This window comes from Camelus ferus, chromosome 7 (genome assembly GCF_009834535.1).
Source record: "Camelus ferus isolate YT-003-E chromosome 7, BCGSAC_Cfer_1.0, whole genome shotgun sequence".
Taxonomy (NCBI): Eukaryota; Metazoa; Chordata; class Mammalia; order Artiodactyla; family Camelidae; genus Camelus; species Camelus ferus.
The window spans coordinates 57694869-57720586 of NC_045702.1; the positions used below are offsets into that span (position 1 = coordinate 57694869).

Genomic DNA, 25718 nt, shown 5'->3' on the forward strand with positions numbered 1-25718 from the left:
TGCATATTTCCCCCCAAATCCAGAACAGACATTGGAGGAAAAAAAAGAAAGAAAAAGGGAAAAAAGCCCTCAGGAGCCAAGTGGCTTTTCCCTCGAAAAATCTAAAATTATTTGTGCCAGTGGCCTTTTCTCCCCTACTTGGCATGCGGGCACGCAGTTGAGTTGGCAGTCTTTATAGAGAAGTGAGCACTGCCCCCTTTGAAGAAGTGGTCACACTCACTGGGGACCAGTTGAAGGGGAGGCCTGTCCTTCTGCTTTTGTGTTTGTAAACAGATAACTACCTATATTTACTGGAAATGGTCGAAGTGCATTCATGTGATGTGCCCCATTGCAGTGTTTTGGGAAGGAAAGCCGGTCTTTGACTCTGGTTATGGGATAAAGCAAAGTATGTCGGAGCACAAGGTCTGGAGCCAGCCAGACCCAGCTCTAAGTCCGGCCCTGCCACTTCCCAGCAGTGGTGATAGCGGCGGCAGTGGTGGTGAGGGTGGCAGCCATGGTGGTGGCACCAGGAGCCCCACAGTGAGGATGAGAGGGATGGATGCACTTGTTTTTAGGTAACTTTTTTTTTTAATGAAGTATAGTCGGTTTACAATGTTGTGTCGGGATGGATGGACTTATTAAGCATTCTGTAATGGGTCCAGAAGACAGCCCTTGGCAGTATGGACACAGAAGGGTTTGTTGAGGTTGTCAGGCTCCGTAGCCCAGCTTCAGTTACTTCTTAACCGTTTTCACCCTAGTCATTAGTTTTGCACAGGCGAGGCTGTGAATGGCGGTGGAACAGGAGGCCTCACAGACCTGGCCCAGGGAAACCAACCTGCTCCCTCCCTACGCCCACAGGTGGTCCCGGCAGCCCCATTCCCAAACCTGCCCGGCCCTGGTCTGGTTTTGTGTCATCCCCACCAGAGAGAGGAGAGGGCAGGGCAGGAGGGCTTCCCACGCCTGCAACAGGGCTAATTCTAAAAAATGCACTTTGGCTTTACAACCAGCTCTTGGTCTGTGCCAAGACTTTAACTCTAAGGAAACCTGAATCTGAAAACCTAAGTCTGAGCACATTCAAAAGTAACCACTGAAACAGCTGTGCCAGTGTTCCCTCCTTTCTCTCCTGGGGTCCAGGAGTTAGCACTGTGATGTGGAACATCATTCTGGAGACCAAAATGCTTTGAGCTCTCACAATTCAAAAAACATCTTCTCAATTTTGTTTTTCTCAAATCCGTATGCCTAACAGCCTTCTTCCACCCACCTCCACATTTCTCAGTTAATCACTTGAACATTTACCGACAAGCCACATGGCTCTGTAGTTACTTGCTTTGAAAATAAAGCCGTAATAGTTTTTATGAAAATTGGGTAAATATCTCTGCGATGCAATTTTAGCTGCGAGTCCCAACATGGCAATTACTCGTGGCAAACATCCAGAATATCCTTTTAGACTTTCAAGTTTTCTCTCAGTGTCATTACTTTACACCACGTTTAGAAGAATGATTTTTTTTTTCCTGCCCATGCGGCTCTCGGCCAGATCATTGCAAACAGCAAATCGGGACGCAGCCAGGTCACCGGGAGAGGAGGGAATAGAGAGGCTGACCAGAGCCGCGGCTGAAATGGGAGATGGACAAGCCCAAGCATGGCCGGTCATCCCTTCATCCTTCCCGCATGATGACTGACGTTTGTTCTTCCAGGCAGCCGGTAGCTCAGGCCCTGTTCACAACAGTGAAATGCTTCTCCACCATCCACTCCATCTCTTCTCATGGTGTCGCCCTTCCTTGGGGGAAAAGGGAAAAATATTACCGTGGGTAGTTACTTCATGCCAGGCGCTCTGCTGAGGGCGAGGTGCCACGATGTCGAGCGGAGTTTGTCATGGTATGTGTGACTCTAATGCACCTAAGGTTGGGTCTCGTGAGCAGAAGTACTGTTAGGCTCAGCACTGACATATAGAAAGTGTATGTATTTAGTTAATCCTCAAAATAGCCTTGGGGAAGTGGACATACTTGTTCTTGTTCCCACGTTTCTAAAGGAGGAAACTGAAGCTCAGAAAGGTCCAGTCATTTGCCCAAGGCCACGTGCTCAGTGTGTGGTTGATCGGAGAACAGGAATGCTTATGCCTCTTTCGCGGCGCCCTGTAGCACTTCTTCCAGGTGGCCTGCCTTCCGGCCGCGAGGGAGGGGGGCAGAGGCAGCAGAAATGCTGCCTTTAAAAAGTACAGCTAATCTCAAACTGCCAATTTATCTCTTTGAGATATGCAGATACTGCTATATATAAAATAAACAAGTTTCTACTGTACAGCACAGGGAACTAGATTCAGTATCTTGTAGTAACCTATAATGAAAAAGAATATGAAAAGGAATATATGTGTGTATGTGTGTGACTGAATTATTCTGTACACCAGAAACCAACACATTGTAACTGATATACTTCAATTTCAAAAAAATGGTCAAAAAAAAAGTACAACTACAAACTTCCAATTAAAAATAGCACCTTGAAATGTTTGCTTGAAAGCGCAAAGCATCTTTTCTATGTCAGTCCTCCGACACCTGGAACCCATGACCCTTCCTTTAGAATTTGGAATGAAGCTCTCTGACCTCAGCACTTCATATGAAAGGGAAATTCAGTAAATATTCCTGACTTGTGTACTCAATACAATTTCTTAACTAGTTAGAGAATTTTAAAGACCTGGATTTGAACACTGCTTCTGTGTGTTAATGGTTGAATGGCCTTAAGCAAGTTACTTCACCTCTCTTGAGTCTCCATTTCCATGTCAGGAACAGAACGACAGTGTCACCCAGGTTTTGATGTGTGATCCAGGTTGCGATGTATGAAATACGGAATGCGGGACCTAACACACCATGAGCCCTTAAGACATCTAATTCCTTTTACATCTTTAAAAGTGGCTGGTAAGAAGGCATGTTTTGAGAGCTTTCAGTGAGCTTGGTACTGTGCAAGTATCTCAGTCAGTCTCCACAATGTCCCAGGAAAGGCTTACCTGTCACCTTTGTTCTGACGGGTAAACAGAGGCTCGCAAGGCATGGAGACTCTTTTCCATGGCACAGCACTGCTTGAACTGTTTCCAAAGTCCATCTCTTTCCAGCACACTCTGATACCTTCCCAGGACCAATTTTCCATCTTATTTTAAGGAATAAGATGATCTTATTTAGGATTGTGTTTATTTTTCTCTAATTTTACTGATTGACTTCTTTGTTTTGCAGTAGAATTCAAGAGTACTTTCTGGTCATGGATGAACAGTGTTCCTTATATCGTGCCTTTATAAGTTTACAGCTGCGTGGGTGGGGAGGCCATGTGTGCTAAATGTCCCTGAATTATGTGGCTCATACACAACATCATGGCCTCTGCTTTTTATTCCTCACATGCTACTAATTAGACAAACACAAATACACACACACCCAGCTGAGTTCAGCATCTTTTAACTAGGCCTGGCTATTTTGAGCACTTTTATTTCCTTTTATAGACAATTATTTGGCACCTTTATATACATATAGTGTAATTAATGGGAAAAAGCATAAGAAAATTAAATGTCATAATTAAAGATTAGAGAAAGTGTTACTCAGTTGTCCAAGTTAAACATTAAATTTTGGTCATTAAATGGGGGCTGGCTGCTGGCCTTTTTGCCTGTGAAATTTGTTTTGCTGAGTAGTTTTGCTTTCATTCAGATGAATGTTGCAGTTGCTTTTATTTTCCTAATACAGGAAGTAGTAACTCCCATTATTATATTAAGCTGTTTCCTTTCTAAGACACTTTTGCAAGCTCGGTCTGTACGTTTCCTCTGTCACGCTGGTCCTGCATATTGTGTGTGTGCTTCCTGAAACCATTTAAGCATTGATGGAAACTATTAGCTTGTCAGTGCAGCCTGAGCAGAGAAAGGTTACTTAGTCTAAAAACATTCTTGCCTTCACAGAGGACCTTTCAGTCTTACATGATGCTGTATTACTTCTAATTCATAGTGATTTTCACAAGCAATTTTAATGAAGGACCTAGTGAGTTTGGGGTTTAGAAACGTCAGATGCTTTGATGTTTCATTTCTGGACATGGATTCGAAGGTGGCTTCCATCAACCAGGGAGTCAGAGTAGTTCCATCTGATGGCTGCCTTGTCTGTACAGTCAGCCAGGCCTCTGAGATTCATTTTGCCCGAGCAGATGTTCACATCACACGGAAAGTGCTGTCACCTCTGACTTTCAAGGATGCCACAGGGTTAAGCGTTTTCAGCTGAGTTGTGGACTTTAATCTGATGAATTCACCTCCACCCCGTGCCCCGAGTTGGGCCTTTGTCATCAAACCTTGGAAAGAGTTGGGGTTCACCACGTAGAATATCTTATGTCTGACAATCACACCCAGGAACTAATTTTGAGGGAGGAAGGCAGGCAGGATTTTTCCTCCATGATGTTTCAGAGTTCCTCTAAGCCTCTTTATATCTTCAATGTGTACCATCTTTTATAAGAAACAAGTTCCACATGTGGTGGTGTGGGATTTTCTGTTTTCCTTGTTCTGTAGAGGAATATAGCTTAGTTTGATCTAAAACTCTTTCTTGCCCCAAGAGATGCCCTCTGAAAATGTTCTAAAATTGATTGTGGTAAGGATTGCACAACTGTGACTCTACTAAGAGCCATTGAATTATACACTGTAAATGAGTGAACTATGTGGTGTGTGAATTCTATCTCAGTAAGAACACACACACACACACACCCTTGGTTCAAAATTCTAATATTTAATAAACAATATTAATTTTGCTTGTGATTTTATAAGCCTTTTCATATTATTTCCCTGAATCTCTGAATTTCCTAGCTAAAGATTTCTAATTTTTGCTGTTTAACCTTACGTACATTAATTTATTAGCCAACGAGTGCATACGTAGCACCGGTCTTGAGTGGCAACAGCCAAATTGTCTTAAGGACAATGATAGTATTAGGAAGAGAGGAGTGATTGTCATAGGAATTATTAATAATAAAGTGAAGTAGCGGTTGGAACTGCATCCATTCTGTTGGTGAAGCACAATAGTGACTTAGCTGTGATGTGGTGACGGGGAGCCAACAATTGAGTCCCTGCTAATGGCCCAACGGGGGCAGGGGTTGAAAAGAAGGAGAAGTGGTTTACATTACAAAGGGACTGTCTGAGAGCTGCTGGAGTGTGGTTCTGAGGGGAGGTCAGGCTGAAGACAGGAGGGATGATAACCGTGGAGCTGTCAAGGGCATCTCAGGGGCTTAGGCGAGCGCTGTGGCAGCGAGACGGGCTGAGAGCAGCCGTCCTGGCCCTGCCTGGGGCCGGTGGATACAAAGGAAACAACCAGAAGATAAGGGAGTAAACTAGGAGGCCTGAGCTTTGTCACAGAATCTAAAAGTGAGACTTGGAGCCATCGGGGCCTTGGCTGAAAATTCTCCTGGCTTCATTTTGACCAGGATTGAACTTACTCTTTGGAGAATAAAACTTCTGGAAAGACTGTGTGTGTGTGTGTGTGTGTGTGTGTGTGTGTGTGTGTGTGTGTGTGAATAAAATGCTGTGATTGGCAGCTCTTTTGAAAAGAGTAAGTCCTTGACATCTGCTGAACTCTTCCATTTGGTCACACACTTACAAAACTACGCACACACGTGTGGCCAGCTTTTACCAGATGCTTTTTGGGGTGTGCGTGCGTGTGTGTGTGTGTGTGTGTGTATACAGCACTAGAGTACAGTCCATATTCCAGCTGCCTCCTTAGTTCCAGCGCTGCCCTTTGTAGCACTTCCCCTCCAGCCGAGGATCCTGGATTCCACTTTATTGTCGTGCAGTAGACACAGAAAGAGCAAAAGAGGGCAATGAAACTAATGGGGCAAAATGTTAAATATCGATGTCTGTGGGTAAAGGAACTTTCTCCCTGTGTGACCCCTGCTGACCTCTTTATCCCGGTCTCCTAAGACTTGTCCTCTTGCCTCTGCGCTATAGCCCAGTGGCCTTCTTTTTGTGCCTCAAACAAGCCAAGCTATTCCCACCTCAAGGCCTTTGCACCTGGGGCCCCGTGGTCTCCCCGAGCTGCACGTGGCTGGCTCCGTCATGCCATTTCACTCTCAGCTGAAATACCTCTTCCAAGAGAGGACATTCCTGCTGCCTCGAGTATGACCCAATCACTTTCTATCCCCCCATTTCAGTTCTCTGCCTAGACCTGTCACTGGTGATAGTTTTGTCTGTCCTGTTCTCCGTGTATCCTCAGCACCTACAACAGCCCCTGGCACTTGGTAAGTGCTCAAACATTGTTCGCTGACTGAGTGTACTAAACTAAACGTCCAGAAATAGGGAATCATGAAAAATGATGGCAGTGTCTTATGGGTGTGGTTTATGCAAGAAAATGCTTCAGAACTCCAATCAGAGGACATAGATTCAAAGAGGAAACTTTAGCCCTATATAAGAATACTGGTGAATGAATTCACATTTATATTTTTAATTCAATAGTAAATGTTTACAATATAGAAAATGTTTTTTATATTCTCCACTCCAGTAAACTTTTGATTATGAAATATCTACACAAATTAAATTGGTTAAGAGGATATCTATGCTCTATAAAAATACCTACTAGGCACACACAGATTCCAATTATATAAATAGTATGAGTATAAAAAAACTAGAAAGGAGATATATGAAAATAATCACTCATTATTTTAGGGAAATGGAATTAAGAATAATTTTTCCTTTTTTTTTGCTTTCCAAACATTCTCCATATGATCTTATTATTTTTCTAATTTAAAAAATATTTTTAAGAGACAAAACATGAGACAGGAAATGTATAATCAGACAGTCATGAAATTAGTAAATAGTAAATGCAGTTTGGAGATGGAAGGCCTTTCTTGAATTTGGCATGCTTAGTGAACAAAACTTTATGGAAAATAGTGGTAACTGATGGGGGCTTTGCAGAGACCAAGAGGACTTTTGAGGATAGACTGATAGGTAGTGAGAGCTTTTGGGGTTAAAGAAGATGAATGAGCAAAGATAGGAAGGGAGCCACTAGCAACAGGAGACCACAAGGAGACAGACCTAACTGAATGGAAAGACAAGTGAGGGGCGTGGGAAGGCGCCTGGAAGAGTGAGAGAGGATCACATTTTAGAGGCTCTTTAAAATTGGTCAGAGAAGTTTGGACTAGAAATGGAAAGAAATAAGACATTACTGTGGGTCCTTGAGGAAAAGGGTCACATGACGGCCTAGGTGTTTTAGGAAAATAATTCTGGCAGGCAGGGTAACGCCGGTGTCCATCTAGTGTCCATGGCCAACACCAAACTCAATGACTGCTCTGCTCTGCCGAGACTTGGCCTTCAGAGCATCTTCATCCAGCCCTCGGGTCAGCCACCTTACTCATCTGTCCGAGCTGGTGTATGAAACATAATTGCCTTCTTCTGTACGTGTGTTATCAGAGAAGTGAGGCAGGCAAGAACAGAGTGGTGAAGACCCAAAGGATGAGGACTTGGATTTTAATAGTTCTGAGAATATAAGCAGGATAAATATCTTGAGATCTTTCTTTTGTGTTTGTGTTACAATTAGAACCAGAAATAGAGATCTTTTTGTATAACTCATTTTTCAGTTGTTACAAGAGTGTTTTGCTTTTTCAAACTTTGTCACTGGTGTACAGTTCCTAGGTACTTGCTTTAAAAAAAAATCTTTCCTTAAATACTTAATAAACTTTAAGTGCAGTAACTCAGAGAAATTACATGCTAAAAAAAGACTCGCCCGTTTTTAACCTACACAGATTTGGATGCACCTGCTCTGTCCACTTGTGGGAGTTAACTTGTCAGAATATGTTAAGCCACTATTTGGGGTTTAAAAAAAGGTTTTGTTTTCTCTTGTTTTTTTTTAATAAGCTGTTTTTAGATTGCAAAATAGCAAACAAATTAAAAATAAAATTGTCTCATGTGTAGGGGAGAAAAACCTACTCTGTCAGTGTGTGGGCTGCAGGCAGAACAGAATGTTTATCTTAGCTAAACGTTAAAGATGGAAAATAACGTTAGCAATAGCCAAGAGGCCTTCTTTTGAATAACTTATCACAAAAGGGAAAACATAAATCTAGTGGCAAAACAACTCTGCTGTAGAAGCCAGTGTTTCTTGGATGGGCCTGAGAACATATCAAATTTCGTTCCTGTCTACTTGATTGGTTCAGGGTTCCCTCCCCAGACCTCTAATTCAAGGTTTGATTACTGGGACCAGTGGCAGTTGAGTTTTTCATGGATCACTCTTTTTCTTTTGTTTCCCTTTCCATTATTGTGATTAAGAGCTTACAAGGCCCTATGAAAAAACTGGTTGAGAAAGAAGAAAGGAAGAGGATCGCGCAGCAGGAAAGTGCGGAGGCCGCAGGGGAGGAGCCCAGTCAGTAAGTCCTGGCTTCTTATCTTGGCAAACCTTTCTCCCCACAGGTGAGGGCAGAGTCCGCTGGGGTCTCGGACACGGGGTCATTGCTTCACTTCCTCGCGTCTCCAAGTAGATGTGATAAAACTGAGGCCAAACTAACCCCCACACACGTTCCTGCTAGGCCGGGCTCACTCATGCCCATGAGAGGCCCGTTTGGGGATCTCAGGTGGGATCATATGTGTGGAGTCAACTGGGGCCAGAAAGGGAAGAGCCCCGGTGCTCCCTGGCCCTGTGTCCTAGGGCCTCAGCCCCAGCTTCCTGCTTTCTCGGGGTTCTGGCCCCATCTGTTCCTCTTGTCAACCCCACTTACAGAGCCCGTCCTAGCCAGGAAGTCCCCGGCTTTCCTCTCGGAGAAGGAAGTCACCCATGCAGTTGCCTCACAACACACGCAGTGCTCAGGTGTAACCGTGCAGAGGGTTGGCTTTTGACATTTTGTTTGCTATGTGCAGACCTTCTGTTTTCTCCTCTGTGAAGCAGAGAGCGGCTTTGAGGGCAGGAAGTGACTCCTTCATCTTCCTTTCTGGCCTCATTACAGAGAAGGTGCCTCCTGTCATTTTAAATACTGAGCCGAACTTTTCAACATGCACAGTGCATGATTCCTAATTTCATAGCACAAGGAGGACATTTAAATGTGAACCCGTGTCTTTTCTGTGGATATGTCATGGCCCACGGGAACGGGATTAACCTTGAACTGGCTGACCTGGGAAAGCAAATTAGACTACCCAACCTCCATTCACTCCTCCTTTTTCACACATAAAAAAATTACATGACAATCTTGTGGGAAAATAGGCTTATATTTTTATTGTGTTTCTAACTAAGGTTTCAGCTATATCTCTTTTGTCCAGCAGAAGTATTTATTGCTGACATTAGCCCTTTGTAATTTTAAAGCAAGTAGTAGAAAATGTGTTTAGTGCAGAAGGAAGACAATTTTCTACTGTAGGAACAACTGTAGAATGTGATCTGAGTCTAGTACAACTGACTATTTTTAGGGGGAAGCAGTTTAACCTATTCCTGGTAATAAAAGCTAATACTTGCTACCATTTACTGAGCACCAGCTACATACTAAGCACAATGCCAGGTGCTTTATTTATGTTATCTCAACTCATTCTCATGATAACCCTCTATGTCATCAATGTAGGCATTTCCCTGGCATATAAATGATGGAAGTGAGGCTCAGAGAGGCTAAGGGACTGCCCCCAGCCCCTGATGTAGTAAGAGGTAGGGCCTGGACTGAGTCCTAGCACCTTCTTTTCACCATGTATGTTAGTGCAATCAAAATAAAGCATTAGCTTTTACTTAGAGAGGAACCACCCAAGATTGTCTTGATTCGTTTTGATTAATTTCATATTTCTTCACTATTTTAGTATGTGATTTCTAAAAGCTCAGGAATTATAATGCAGTAACTATTTGAAATGACAGTGCAGATGTAGTAAGAATTTTGTTCAGCAATAGCAGGTACAGTTGAACCACTGTGCTCGGAGGGAGGTTCAGAGGTACCCGCTGAGTCTCTGCCATGATCTTCCTGTGCATTGTAAGGGTACAGGAGGCGCTGGGCTTCTGGATTTCAGAGTGATCCTGCTTTCAGCCTTGCATAATTCAGCTACCCTCCTGAGGTGTCCTCTCCTGCAACAGCAGGAATCAGAATAAACACCTGCTTGCCCAACGGCTTTTTAACTCTGTTTTTAAATTGTTTTTTCTTCGTTGTTGTTTGTGGGCTTTTTTAGTGGGGGGTAGGTAATTGGGTTTATTTATTTATTTTTAATGGAGGTACTGGGGATTGAACACAGGACCTCATGCATGCTAAGCACGCATTCTACCACTGAGCTACACCCTCCCCCTATTTAACTCTGTTTTTATAAGTGATAACTGTAAGTGTCTATCTTGGTTATACCTAACTGCCTACCCAGATATTTAAAAAATATGTGCCTTACTATAAAACCAAACTCAGATATTAAGATACGACTACCCAGCCTCAGTACAGGGACAGGAGAAAGCCAGCAAATTATTTCTTCTTCAAAATATATGTAGCATGCAATTGACTATGTGTTCATATTTTGTGTGTGTGTAAGTACAACAATAGATATTGTACAGAAAATCTGGCTCTATCATAAGTATAACATTTTCAGAACATTACTAAACTGTGTTTTTTAAATTTTAAGGTTAATTTCATTAGAGGATGAAAACCAGCACAAGGAATCCTCTAGTTTTAAGAGTAAGTTTTGATTTTTATTTAGAATTACTTTTGAAATACTACTGCTCAGTAGCCAGCTTGTTTTTGTTTGTTTGTTGTGTTTTTGGTTTGTGTGTGTGTGTGTGTGTGTGTGTGTGTATGTGTGTTTTGGCAAACTCCTTCTAGGCCTTTTTTCTTTTTCAGCTGAAAAAATTGTATATTAATTTGCTTCCTATCGTTCCAGTTTTAAATTTTCAAATATCAGTGCTGCTGACCCTATAGCATTATTGAGAGAGGTTGCATGTTTTGAACCAGAAAACAGCATCATCAGTCATTTCAGCAGTTCCCGTTGGGGGAGCATCCACAGTTGAGAGTTCTTTCTTTTACAACAGATGATAACATTTCTGCTGTGACCATTACTAGTTCTGTCATTTGGGTAGAGACAGTTGTGATGAGATTATGTGATGACATTGGGCGAGTTTGATTTTCACCGTGTTGTGGGGTAGATGTTGGCCACAGTTGGGAACGGTTGGGAGAGCTCAGACACCGCTCTTCCAGGGGAGCCCGGGGCCTGCTCCGTGATGAGTGACACCAGACCCTCTTGTGGTCAGAAACAGGATGAAGGCGTGGGTGGACAGTAGAGTGTGCTGTGGACAGCTTGTCAGCTACTCCTGCCTCCTGCCACTACTGCCAGCTCTTTCATGGGTGGTTCTCTCATGAAGAGCACAGGGTATGATAAAGGGTGACAGAACTCATGGGATGTAAAGCTGAACCTTTCATTAGGACTCAGATCCTTGGAGATGCAGGGGGATGTTTTATAGGTGATAGGAAGAGAGCTAAGATTACTCTGCTCTGCTCTGCCCTTCACTGGGGCAGCCATTCCAGGAGACAGGAGGCGGCAAAGTACACCCTGGGACTCCCCGTCTCTTCCTGTCCTTTCCCTTCACACCATCTTCCTTCCTTCTTTTCCAACCACTTCATCGACTTCGTTCTTCTCCCACTTTACTGCTTTGGTTGCCTTTCTCCCAGCTGTCTTAGCTGCCACCTTTTTGCCTCTCCAGCTTGGCTTCATGTCATCCTTTCATGCTTATACTCCTTCACTCACTCACCTACTTGTGCATTTGTTCAGCAGATGTTTATTGAGAGCCGCCTCTGTGGAGGGCACAGCACAGGGCTCTGGGCATATAGTGGTACCCCAGACATCCTCAGAACCTTCCTGGATGGAGTTTATGGTCAAAGGTGAAGTAGGTGGTAATCTAGTAGTTACACAAGTAATTGACCAAGTCCAACTTTGGTGAGAGCTCCCAGGGCGATGGGCATGTGTGATAGGGAGACCGCACCTGTTGGAGAGCATCGGGGAACTAGCTAAGTCGAGGCTATTGCAAGACCTAGCAAAGCAAAAGAAACAGCCTGGGTAAAGACTGTGGGCTCTGGAGAGCCAGGAGAAGGTCAGAGGAACAATATTCTAGAGCGGAAGGGAGGGAACAAGCAGTAGAAGAAGGCAGAGGCAGGCTGACCACATAAGAACTTTCTGACTGTACTGCCCCACCCCCTCCACCCTCAGTATCCCTTGGGGGCCAACAGCATGAATCCTGTGGGAATCTAGGTAACTGAATAGAAAAATTTTCATCTTGTGGGATAATGTAAATTCCAGTTTATTATATTTGTATTCAAATTACATAAATCACATATTTAGACGATATGTGACAATATAGGGGGATCAAATTTTCTCTTTGTGCAGTATGTTCACTTGCTTGTGGTATTTGCATAATATTTTGATACTGCAAATGTTAATTACCTTGTTTTATATATACATAGAATGGAATCCATTATAAAGAAGTGTCATCTGTCTTTCATTCTGGCACCTGTAGAAAGTCTAACGTACATATGAGCAAACCAAGTTTTAAGGCTGTTCTATTGTGTGTATACACACAACATGCTTTATTATCTACAGCAGTTTTTGGTTCACAGCAAAATTGGGTAGAAGGTGCAAAGATTTCTCATATTCTTCTGCCCCCACACATGCATAGCCACCCCCATTATCAGCATCCCCCACCAAGTTAAACCATCCATGAACCAATATTGACATATCATTATTCCTCAAATTCCATTGTTTACACTAGATGCTGTGCAGTGTGGTTTTGACAAATGTATAATGATGTGGATCCACCACTACAGTGTCATATAGTATAGTTGCACTGTTCTAAAAATCCCCTGTGGCTACCCCTGTTCATCTCTCCCTCCCCTCAGACTCCTAGCAACCACTAATCATTTTACTGTCTCCATAGTTTTCCCTTTTCCAGAATGTCATGTAGTTGGAATCATGCTGTATGCAGCCTTTATGGATTGGCTTCCTTCACTGAGTAATCTGCCCTTTTATTTTAGCCAGTCCCAGTGGCTGAGTTTCATTAGCACCATCAAGTGATAGCCACGTACCTAAGTTATGCCTTTGCCCATGGAAAGAGAACTGTTAGGTCAATGTCATATAGTTTTCTACCAAACAAAGCAAGGATTCAGGGCTGTTAACTCGGCATTCATTGAGAGCCAGCAGCTTGAATAAAATGTAAATCTGAGGACCCCTGCTTCTGTATGACTGAGTTTGTAGATATCATTTTTTCCTGAAGCCATGTATTTACCTTACACTGCATTAGTATGTGAACACACACACCATTCTGATAACCAAGTGCTTGTGTTATATTTACAGCTGAAGATGGAAAAAAGGTTTTATCTGCCTTAGACAAAACCTCTACACATAATGCATGCTCAGGTAATCTAGATTAAGGAAAACAACTCAATTTTAGTAGTTTGACTCAAATGCCTTACAAGATGAAACTGACTCATAATTTTCTTTTCTTTCCCCTCCTCAAACAAACCTGTAGATGAACTGTTAGACATGAAAACCGAGGAAGGTGGTAAGATTTATGCATTTCTTCGGGGTTATAACTTTTTTACTATTTTAATGCTGTTTTACATGCAGGCAAATGTAATTTTTATCTTTTGAATAGCTTTGCATTCCCAAGCAATTGTTTGTAAGTGACTGTCATTTGTCTTTATAAGTGACTTTAAATATGCCCAAACCCAAATAGTATGCATGGATTTGCCATGATTAGTATAATTACTTAATGTTCAAACTACTAAAGCTAAAAGTTACTGGTTCAGATGTTGTATGCTGGAGTAGACAAAAAGCATGGCTTTCAGAATCAGACAAACCTGGAATTGAATATGGTTCTACTGTAAGTGATCTGTATGGCCTTAAGCAACTTGCTTCATACTTAAACTCTTTTAGCCTCAGTTGTTCTCATTTGTAAATTGAAACCAGTAGCAACAATCTTGCCAGATTATTGTCAGGATTGGGGATCAAGTCTGCAAAGGGTCTTTCACTGTCTCTGACACAGGGATGCTTTTCAAATGGTACACAGTTGAGATGAAAGGACTAGAAATGTTGCCCTGCTGTATATGGTGCTTCTCTTCACTGAGCTTAGTTAAATGCAATGGGAGACTTTGCCTGGCTAGGTCCCACACCCAGACCTAAAATCATTTACTAAATAACCCGCCATGAGAGATTCCAGAACTATGATTTGTTCTGGAACGCGTAGTCTTAAGTGATCCCAAGAAGCTGAATGTGTTCAGCTTGGTTATTGTCTTTGCTCTCCATCCTACCAAGGGTTTCCTTCTCCTGATTTACCATGAGTCCAAAATACCCCTGAGAGTCTCAGCCAAACTCTAGAGCCCTCCTTGCCCTGGGTGACTGGCACACAGTCTTCCCTGGTCTTACAGGTTTCTTACAACTAGAAATGGCAAAGATTATCCTGCCAATTAACTAGGGCTGACAGTTTTTCTCTACTCAGTCTTTGCTTGATTTGGATTTAATTCCCACGGTGTGAAAGGAAGAGAGTCTGGAAAACAGAGGACATTGGTTAAAGTTTTTTTCAAAATTGGAAAGGCAATAGAACTCTAGCATGAAGTTTCCAGGGCTTAAAAAACAAACAAACAAAAAAGGTTTCCAGAGTTTAGGAATACAAACTGGAGGGCAGAAACCTGCTTTCCTTATTAATTTCTCATTCCAGGCAACACACTGCAATATTTCATGAATGTCCATGTGTATTTTATCAGAATGACTACTTATTTGTAAACATTGAAATCCCACTAGGTTATGAAAGTAAAAAAGCAAATCGTTAATATAGATTGCCATTACATGATTACATCGCCTAAGTTTTCATGAAAACATTTCTCCCTTGGCTTAAGGATTGAATATTTTGATGAAAGAAAGTTGTTTTTGAACAAATTATTTTTTTGGAGGGGGACATATTTCAGTCTTACAAAGGTAAGATAAAGATATTAATGTAACAAGTAATAGGTACCGACCACCTAATTTTAGCAAGTCTTAACATTTAAAAAATTATTTATAATCACACATAAACTTCAACATATTTTAATGGGAAGGTGGTTATTTCTCCTATTCCTGACTTCTTGTTTATATCCTTTATTCTTTGCTTTTATCATCTCCTATTTAATTTCATTATTTTAATAAACATAATTTTTGAAAGGTGATATATTCACATTGGTACAAGAAACAAAAAGCTAATAAAAACGTGTAAGTTAAAAAAACCACCACCAACAAACCTGTCCTTGCCATTCCTGCCCTCACTCTCCTCTCCATTCCAATGGTGTTTTAAGTCTATAGTCTCGTGTTTCCCCACTTCTTAAAAAAAAAGGTTCTTGGTTTTGGATTTTGACACTTTAACTTGGTGGTAATGGTACAACACTAACCCACTGTCCATGCATTTCTTCCTAGAATTAAATCAGAAACACCACTGCCCAAGATTCAGGCTTACTTTCATGACCTCCTTCTAACACGTATGATGTTTTCCTACTTACTTTAAACAACTTTCACACCACATTGGTTTATAGTTACAACCTTTGTTTCAGAGACTAGCAGCTCATATCCTTTTATTTTTAAGCACTCAATTTAAATCTAAAGATAAAGAGATGAATGTGCTCTTCTTCAAAATGTGTTCTTGTTCTCAGGCAGAAAAATTGATTTACAGATTTTCTTGGTTAAATGCAATCTCACATCATTTCTCTTCTCCCTTTATCACTGCCAACCCACAAAGCCCTTCCTGAGTCACGAGCCATGCTTTCCCACCGTCTGCCTCTCCCGCGTCGCCAGCCCCGAGGGTAGCATCAGCTTAAAAATTAACATGTCCCCGAGTATAAAAATATTCTCTCAGTGCACGGAGAACTTGCAGTGACTGAAGAAAAGAATACTCTTAATTAGTTGACTTCAAAATGTGTGCCCTTCAGAAAACTGCCAGAAGGCCCAAGTCCTGAATTAAAACACTGATTATAATATGTAAGACATTAAACAATCAAGAAATAGAAAGAGCTTAATCCAGGGAGAGCTGCCTTTATAGGACTGGGGGGCTGTAAACTCTGGCACCCTGCTGCGTGGGGGCCGGTTCACTCCCAGTGGTAATTCTGCTCCACAAGTCCTGGCTAAGCTCTGGTATAATGTTATCAGAGAGCAGCCCCTTCTGACAACAGCCAGGACGCAGTTCTCCAGGAGCCATGGCCCAGAAAATCACTCCAGTTCAGTGTCATAATGAAATGTGTTTTCTCCTACTAAATAGATAATGTAATGGAAAACAAATATTTGGCCAGTTTATAGAAACATTTTACATGAGAAAAGAAACTGACATTTTGAGATACTTAAAAGTGGCTCTGAAATCACCTTGGGACCACATGTGACAATCCTGGCCTCAATGCATGAGTTATGACACGTAGAAGTTTTGTGTTCCTCAAAGTTGGGCCAAGAGAAATGACTATCAGATACATGAACAGAATGTGGTGGAATAAACCTGAAGGGAGGTCCATGAATTCAGATCACCTAATAAGTCTCCTCACTTGGCCTTACCCAAAAGATCCCTCTATAGAACAAAACTAACTGAACCAATGTAACAATGTTTTAAGTGGCCATATTAGAATTAAACTGTTTGTCTTCAGCTGCTGCTTTGGTTTCTACTTCTGATCCTACATCCTGGCCCAATATCAGAATGATGGAGAAGCTCCCTCAGTAGCTCCTGCAGGTCTGGGTGAGAAGCTTTAGCAGTGATAAACGTGTCTGTCCCTGCTCCCAGGGCGCCCCCAGTCATTCAGAACCATCTCCTGCCCTGATCATAGATGGCTGACTAGGAATCTGACTGCCTCCTCATGGGCAACATGGCAAATACTAAGCCTGTTATCTTTTCTGTTGAACTTTCCCTCCAGTGTCCCTCCCTCAGTGTCCCGGGATAAACTGCTGGCTTTGTTCCTTTCATAAGATAATGGTGCGCTTTTAAAATTCAGTTCTGTTCTTGCTTGATCACTTTGTGGTATGTAGTGTTCTGCTACACACCTGCTCCAAGTGTCCAGTCTTCCAGTAGGATTGCTTGCTTGTTAAGCTCTAATGCTAAATGGAGGCACAGGCATGGGGATCATCAAAATGTGTTTTCTGAGTGTCTATTCAGGGTCTAGCATCGTTGGGTTTTTTTTTTTTTTTTCTGATGTGTGTATCCCAGAGAGTGGGTGGGGTGGATTTTTCTCCATCTGCTATTATTGTCCATGTCCTTTTTTCACCAGAAGGGAGTTTTTAGAAGCAGTGTTATTGAATTCCAAACAAGAATAATCTGTTACTTGAAGACTATTTTTCTTGTCAGACAGTTTTATAAGGTGGTTTCCTACCCGTCTTTCCCCCGTGCTGTCTTTTGGGTGATGTGAGGATAGTGTTGGTGTTTGGGGTTTTTCATGTGTGTTTCAAGTGTGTGGCCTTTACGATTAGTCATAATGTTGAAAGTGGGGACCAGGGAGCAAACCAGAGAGCCTTCCTGTTTCACACACAGATGAAGAGAACTTCTGTGACATTTCTCTTTGTTTTCCTGTGCTCTCATTTGGGGTCTGTGTAGGTCTGTTTCCATCTTCTGTGTTCCTAATTTCTGCTGAGGTCATGAAACTCAGTATGATTTCAAAAATATCACCTGAGTGGGCTGTCATAAGTTTCCCACACTAGCTCTCTGTCACCCACACTCTGTCTGAACTTGAGAGCTTCCTCTGAATGTCAGTTTTCACTCATTGAAAACTCATTGGGTCAGAATCACCACACTTCCTAGGGAATGTTTTCCCAGAGGCCTGGGGGTTTTATTTTTGAGCCCTGGGGCAGGACAGGGCAGGGCAGCAACTCTGCTGTAGTGCCTGCAGCCAAGGGCTTTGCCTGGGGGTTAGTGGAGACATCTGACCTTAGAAACCCTCCAGACTTTATGAAAATTAAAATACTCATTTATGTATGAGATCCTTAATAGGCCCTGAAGTGAAAACAGGGTGCTGCACTGAGAAAACAGCTTGAACCTTGAACCGGGGTCCCTAGCCAGATAATCTGTAACTAATAAATTATATGAACTTGAGGTCGTCTAGCCAGGTTGTCTTTTCCCTCATCTCGAAAATGAGTTAGAGAAGATAATATATAAGATTCCTTTCAGTTGAGGACAAGTCTTCTCTTTGGGTATCTCATTGGGAGAAAACAGCAGGTTCCCCAACAGGAAGGCAGGAAAGCATGTTCAAAGAATGGCAAACAAGAGCTGTGCCCAATTGTAGGCTTTGCTGAAGGCAGGGTTGGTGAGCAGCTGAAATTAGAGCTTGACTCTGGAGGTCCTGATAAGGAGTGTTACTTCACTTAGGAGTCAGAGGGAGCCATTGAAGGTTTTTGAGGAGGGAGTAATAACCCCTCGGCTGAACTGAGCAGAGGTACACAGAGGGAGGGTGCCTTTTATGGAGTGCCAGCGGGCTCGCCAGTGGGCAAATCCCAAAGGGCCCCCAGTCAGGAGTTTGTCATCAAAGTTCAAGAAAGAACTTGGAATTAGAGACGGAGATTCCCAAGTGATATAGGAACCAGGAGAACAGGTAAGATCTTCTAGGCAGAGAGGGGGGAAAAGAGATACACTGGCTTAGAAGGAAATCTTAAGGGCAAATAGAGTAGGAAGAGGTAGCAGGGAAAGGTCGTCAAGGAGATAGGAGGACATCCAAGAGAGGCAGTTTATGGGGACTCCCAGGAGATGACAGCGTGTCCACAGTGGGCCATAGTGCAAAGTTCTACAGAAGCTGAAGCCTGAGAAAAGGGGGTTGGAATCTGCCATGAGGATCTTACCATTAACCTTCAAGAGGGCCCCTTCGGTTTAGGGTGGGGCCCTGAACCTGATTACAGCCAGCCAGAAAAAGAGCGGTGACAGAGTAGAGTGTGTGGCTGTAGATGGAAGAAGCTACAACAGTAACTTGACAGGGTGTCAGGGGGCAGACAGCAATATCAGGGGAAGACTGACTTCTGTTGGGATGTGCATACATCCGAGGTCAGGGAGGAGCCTTAGAGAAGGAAAGATCACAGATGCTGGAGTTGAATAATGGTAGGGAGCACAGCAGGCTCCCCAAACAGGGGGACAGCATAGGGAGGGCTGAGCTCAGAAAAGAAGAGGGAATGCAAGGAGGGTCATAGACCTGGAGGCCAAGAAGTGAGAATTTGAGTATGTCATGTCTGTTACCTTTATTTTTGTAGTAATATCTGTGGTTGGGTTGTCTGATGGGAAGGTAGGCGTGGAGACTTGAGAACCAGCAAGAGCACAGAGGAGGCTTAGAATAGTATCTGTGGATTTGGCACCTGTGAGCTCCACCACCTTTGTTCATCCTTTAAGACAAAGGCAGGTTGGGGCTCCAATACTTGCTCATCTACACAGGTGGAAGCTCCGACCTCAGTCGTGCCTCTCACCAGGCTTCTCCCAAAGAGCTCATCATATCCCTGTGTATGCCCCCGTTTTCTCACAGTAGAGTTGAATTATTTCCAAAGAAAATGATAGCGTGAGTCTTAAGAGCCAACTGACTAGTGTTATTTTTCAAGTCTTAACTTGTCTGGTTACAGACCTAAACCTGTCCTTTTCTACTTGTAATTAAGTTTTTCTTGCAAGTTATGTATAGTCTTTTAAAGCATCTTAATTATCAGGGCAGTAATTGGGAGGTTTCCCTGTTTTCTAGTTCAAGTCAGTGCCAGTTTAATTGCTTTTAGGTAAGTAATGTGTTTTCTTAAGAGAGATAGTATCCACAGTACAGCCTACTTTCACTGTTAAATAACCAGGACACTAAGTAATAGGCCAAATTCAATGGTAGACTGCAGACTAAATCTCTGTGTAGAACTAGCTTTAGATCACATCATCCTCACCATGGGTCCTTTTCTCATGTGATCATTAAGTTTCAGTTTTACAGGATAGAATATTAGTCAGAAATCATTTGATTGGAAGTAATAGAAACCCTTCTCTAAATAGTTTGACTTTAAAATAAAAAGAAAGTACAAGCCTGTATGGATGTTGGACCATGTAACTGAGGATGCACAGAAGTGGACTGGCTTCAAGTAAGGCTGCATCTAGGAGCTTAAACAGTGTTGTTGGGATTCTCTTTTCAACTCCTTCCCTCTCTGGCTCCCTCATCACCGGGAGCCTCAAATCTGCATCTTTTGAACTTAGGATCCTAAAGAAAGAGAGTTCCTCTTCCTCACAGCTTCCACGTACCAAACCCAGCGATGCCTCTGGGAGTGCCCATCTGTGAGCCAGTCACCACGGCCTGAGAAAGGAGGCCTCTGGCAAGCTGGCCAGCCTAGGTCACGTGTCCACCAGGGAGTGGGTGACAAGGCATCTTAAGTGGTGTCTCACCAGGATCAGGCAGAGAAGGAGTCTCCCAAAGGGAAACTGAAGAGGAGGAAGGGGTTGCTAAGTTAGCAAAACCCACAGAAGTCTACTCTAAATGTCGTGGCACAAAATCCAAACATTAAACTCAGAGCTAGAGCTTTTCCAGTCTGTGGTTATTTTTGAAAGTCTCTCAGGGTGTCATGTCTTATTTGTTGTTGCTAATGTTAGTCATGACCTTCCCTGGACTGACACCCAGGTGACACTCCAGGAGGGCTGTAGTGTGACTCCGGGAGGAGCATACATAATTCCCAGTGCTCCTTTAAAGTCCTCTGTTCCTCTAGGGGCTATACGTGGACTTGAACTGGTTCCAGTAAAATTGGTTTGGTTCAGCAGTCATCTGATTTCAGCCAGGCCAGAAATTAAACCATGAGAAAAGGTTTAGGCACTCTGGTCCCAACAGAAAGTAGGAAGTACAGAAATTTGTAAAGTTACTATATGTAAAGAGGGTGACGCTAAGAGAGTGAGGGAGGAAGGATGCCTAGGTGCACGTTGATGGACACACCCTGTCCCACCAGGGTTCCTTCCTTGGTTCACAGAAGTGGGCCTCTCACCTTTTCTGCCCTGACTTTCCCACCACGCACAGGCCTAAGTGTCTCTTGTTACTACAAAACTATCTCAGAAGCCCATTTAATAAAGTGCCATTTTCCCCGTCTTCTCACCACCCACAGGCTCTCTCTTGATTCAAATTTCTATGATAACACAAACAAGATGGATGCTTAAATTAGACTGTTGTCTGATTAAAGTGATATTTTTCCACTGTATTTAAACCATAGTGACTGACTCCTCCCTTCCCTGTTGTATTGTCAGTCTGCTCAGCACATCAAAAATCCCCTCCATCTATAGAGCTTTCTGTAAAGTGTGGTTGAAAATAGATGCAGTAAAGCTGACAGAGATAAGCTTTATTTAATTCTTAAGTGAAGACTTTTTTTTATTAGCTCATATATTTGAGGGAAACCTGTTGGTCTCACTTAATATGACAGTATCAGCATTGCAATCTCGCTCAGAGAAAACATTAATCACGATTGTTCCTTGTCTTCATGACTTACAGCAAAAATTGTTAGCAATTTCCTAGTGCCAATTAGATACTACAACAAAGCCACAGTTAATAACACCATCCGTTCTTGGTTTTCAAAATATGTAGAAGACTCAATGAAAGGTTATAGGATTTCCAATAGTAATGCCCCCATTCTACCTATATTCACTCTAGTATTTCATCAGTGTTCATGTTGTAAGAATAGATCTCTTCTTTAAATTCTTCCTTCTGGAAAGGCAGTGAGGTTTCAGGTGTATTTCTTTTGATCTTCCTGACAATATATCAAAGTGGGCATTATTAATGTTACAATTTTATAGATGAAAAATCAGAGGCCCAGAGGGGTTAGGGTCTTGCTGAAGTCACATAGCAAGTATAGGATGGCCCAGGGGCCCCCCTCTGGTCCGGTGCTCACTCCAACCCTCCAGGGCTGTGTCTTTGGCCTGTGAGGCTCATCCTCTCGTGATTCTGTGATTTGCCCCATTTTCCTGCCATTCTTTCACTGCTGCTCTCAGGCAAACCAGACATCTTTTCTTTTCTTCATGAAGTTGGGTTGTATATATTGTAGCGCCAAGCAAGGAGAACAGGCAGCTCATGCTCAAAAGACCCAAACTCCAGAATGGCTTTTAGGTAAGGGGTTTTCAAGGTGAGGTTAGGGGTGTGGGTTGTAGGACACACAATTCTCTGATTACACAATCCTCTGATAAGTTGATGGTAAGATAACGGGTGATGTAGTAATGTCAATCTTCAAACTTCTGGTTCCAACCCATCTACGTGCTGGTGGTCAGCATGCAGTGAACTTCCACCTGGTTGGAGTTTTAGTATCTGCAAAACAACTCAAGGATATGGCTCAGGATACCATCTATAGCCCTTGAGGAGGAACTCAAGTCCTTGACTTTGTTTTATGGCTAGAACTATTATTATTTTATCTTGTTTGATTGCTTTCCTTTGTTTTTGTATTTTTTAAACTTTTCTTATTAAATTTGCTCTTTGGAAATATGGGAATGCCTAGGAAGCTAAAACTTTTATTTTTAAAACAAACAAGAGGTGAGGGACATGGAGAGGTCTGTCCCCAGAAAGGCCTCATAGGGTCTTGCTCGACTTCATTGGGACTAGAAATTTAATTCTGTAATTTCTTGAGAGGCTATAATGGGATTCATTTATATTTTGATTAACTTATAAAACAAAATCTATCCATCACCCCGTCTGTCCCATCTCAGCCCCTACTGTATTTATTCCCTAGAGCCTGGGCCCTTGGTGGTGATGTGTTTTGTGCTCTGTTCCTTCTTTCAGCTTGCCTGGGCCCAACGTCAGGGACCCTGGAGCATGAAGGTGCTGACAAAGATGACCTGCTGCTGTTGAGTGAGATCTTCAATGCTTCCTCCCTGGAAGAGGGAGAGTTCAGCAAAGAGTGGTCCGCTGTGTTTGGAGACGGCCGGCTAAAGGAGCCAGCGCCCACTGTGGCCCCAGGAGAGCCAGATCCCAAGCCCCAGACAGGCTCAGGATTCCTTCCTTCGCAGCTTTTAGATCAAAATATGAAAGACTTACAGGCCTCGCTGCAAGGTATGTACTACAGGGATTGAAACAGGGTTTTCTGGTTGGTTCATTCTTTGTTACTTTTTAAAATCCAAAGGCCTATTTTTCCTTATCTTTTTTTATGTTTTCTATTTGATATCCAGTGTCCTTTTTTTTGGGGGGGGGAGTATTTTTCTTCTATATTCAGTGACTTTTTAGCTGAAATCTCAGAATCACATTCTGGTTTGAAGACACATGTCAGAGTTTAAAATCTATTTCTTCTCATAATTTTCTCCCCATGTTAACATTTCCTATTAATGAAAGGCTAGAGGGGTGGTTCTTAATCTTACTGTCATACCTTGATTTTAGATGTTTTCATAGCACACTTGAAGGATCAAATTGCTTTCACGGTCATGGCATGTTGACTTGGCCATCCCTGCCTGACCATCGCCCTAGCTGAGTTCTCCCATAGACTCATGAGGCCACATTCTCTACATTTCCACAGACATGGAGCTTTCCGGGTGCCTTTTCCCAGTGCACCCTGGCCCACCCCTATCCTGAGGATGCCCTCAGCTCAGTTGTTCCCATTTCTGCCTGAAACACATGGCCCAACAGTCCCCTGAAGCCCGACTACAGCAGAAATAGAGTTTCCACACTGATCAGAAGTGGTTGGCAACATTGGTAAGGGTTCAAGGTGCACCAAGCTCACAGGCAGCCCACATGCTGGTGAAGAATTGCTGACGTGAGCTTGTTGATTTAGAGTGCAAAACTAACCCTCAGGTTGAAATTTAAATTTTTAAGTTTGAATTTCTAAACAAACAGACCTTGGGAAGGAAACCATTTTCTTAATATTTCATCACATTTTTCCTCCTTTCATGTCCCTTTAATTGTAAGACAGGAATCCCTGTTGAGAAATTCTCAAATTGTTTTGATTTTTCCATGAATTAGGCTATCTCCTTAATAAACAATGTGTTTATCTGGCACTTAAAACTGAGAACAAACGGCAGAGCTGGAATGATTTAAGCAATTATGGGCTATTAAAAAAAAATTCAGGTCTTTGGAGCTGAGATCATGGACAGCAAGAGTTGGTGGGCAAGACCCGAAGAAAAGTCTTCACTCTTTTTTATGAAATACATGATTCCTTTCAGCTTCCTCTTCGAGTCCCATTTTGGAACTATCTTATTTCTTCTCCATAATGGAGTTAGAGATAGGACGGATAAATGCCATCAAAACTACTTCTCCGCCCTGAGTTTCACCGCCGGGTTTTACCACCTCCTTTGTCGGAGCCCCAGATGAGCAATGGTGCCAAAGACGGGGTTTCACCCACACCCACCTGTGGTGGAGGCGCTAACAAGGCGTGGGAGAGTCGGGAGAGTCAGAACCAGGATCCACAGCTCAGAGCTCGTGGCTGTGGGAGACTCTCTGGCTGTGCTGCAGGATGAACCCCACTTGGGCGCCCAGCTTTGGAGACACCAGGGCCCCTGCTGCCGAATCAGAGCAGTGGTGGCCATGCTCCTACTTAGCTCCAGTGGCCAGGTGTCACTTTTGCAAGTGCCCCATGCCAGCAGCTGAGAAGTCAGAGCTGCCCGCCCTCTTCCTGAGCAGAGGGAGTGAGAAGATCTCAGCTCAGGGCCCAAAGGCACTATCCGCAGAACTCCACCCGAGAGCTATGACAAGTGGCCATGGGCTTTGCACTTCAGCCTTCCCCCACGTCCAGGAGAAAGGCACACGACCACACTGGGTTCCAAGGGCGGAGGTGTTCTGAGAGCTAGAGCAAGAGATGCAAGCTCGCAGTATGGAAAGAGAAAGAGGTGCTACACAGGGAGGCTGTTTATTTCTCAGGCAAACAGAATCTCACCAGAGGTTGCCACCCTAGTAATACCTGAGCAAGTTTCTTATTCATCCAACAAATATTTATTGGATCCTTCTGGATGCCAGGCACTGGAGATTCATTGGAGAACAAAACAGACCAGTCTTCTGCCTTCCCGGAACTCACATTCTAAATGGAGAGGAGATAGTGAACAAGACACGTAATAGAAAAGCAAATTGCATTGTAGGTTAGAAAGTGACCAATGATACGAAGAAAAGGGAGAAGCAGAGCCAGAGGTAGAGCATGTCGGGGGAATGCACGGTAGGTCAGGCTGCAGGACTAAATGGGATTCTTATTGAGATGAGGTTTGAGCAAAGACTTGCAGGATGTGAGAATATTAGCCATGTGGAGCTCTGGGCAGGGGGAACCTCTGTGCCAGTGCCTAAGGGAGGACGTGTCTGATCTGGTCAAGAGTCTGGAGGAACAGCACCGAGGATGGAGCGAGGGGGAGAGGCACTGGGAGAGGAAACAGGCGGGGCCCCACAGGACCTTGTAGCCTTTGGAAGAACTTGGGAACCATCACAACATCACAAGACCAAGGATGGGCATGATCTGATTTACCACTTGAAAGGATCATTCTGGCTGCTAAAAGTTTCCTTCCCTCAGCTGGGGTTCTATCAAGACCAATGTTAAAGGAGTTATTTTATAACCTCTGAATTATCCTATTTCCCTTGCACACCAGCAGCCACAAATTGAATGTCTATGGAACTCAAAAGGACAGAAAAAAGGTGGAACCTAAGTGTTTGAAAGAAGAAGCGCATTCAGCTTCTACCACATCTGCAGATTCCCAGCAGGCGCCCCACCCCAATGCTGCCCTCAGATTCAGGGGACCTTCAAAACATATGTGTACAAATTAAGTATGGGCTCCCTGCTTCAACAATTGATCAATCATGTAATCCAACTGTAATTATATTCTGTGCTTTTGTCAGGACTCCCCCAACACCCTAAAAAAAAGAGGAAAAGATGGATGTTGGCTGTAGATTTTTTTCCATTTTTTTCCATTTTTCCA

The 25718-nt window shown here is 43.1% G+C and overlaps 1 protein-coding gene across 10 annotated transcripts in view; it reads left to right on the forward strand.

Moving 5' to 3' along the window:
• The window catches only part of ICA1 (islet cell autoantigen 1), a 141761-nt gene that overhangs the window by 105939 nt on the left and 10104 nt on the right, over positions 1-25718 (forward strand). For 8 of the 10 annotated variants that reach the window (XM_014557494.2, XM_006182574.2, XM_032483943.1 and 5 more), the window contains 5 exons: positions 8231-8328; positions 10526-10578; positions 13241-13303; positions 13416-13448; positions 22618-22887. In XM_014557494.2, the coding sequence (XP_014412980.2) occupies positions 8231-8328; positions 10526-10578; positions 13241-13303; positions 13416-13448; positions 22618-22887 (517 nt within the window). The remainder of the gene's footprint in view (positions 1-8230; positions 8329-10525; positions 10579-13240; positions 13304-13415; positions 13449-22617; positions 22888-25718) is intronic. The other 2 variants (XM_032483946.1, XM_032483947.1) reach the window with 2 other exon arrangements.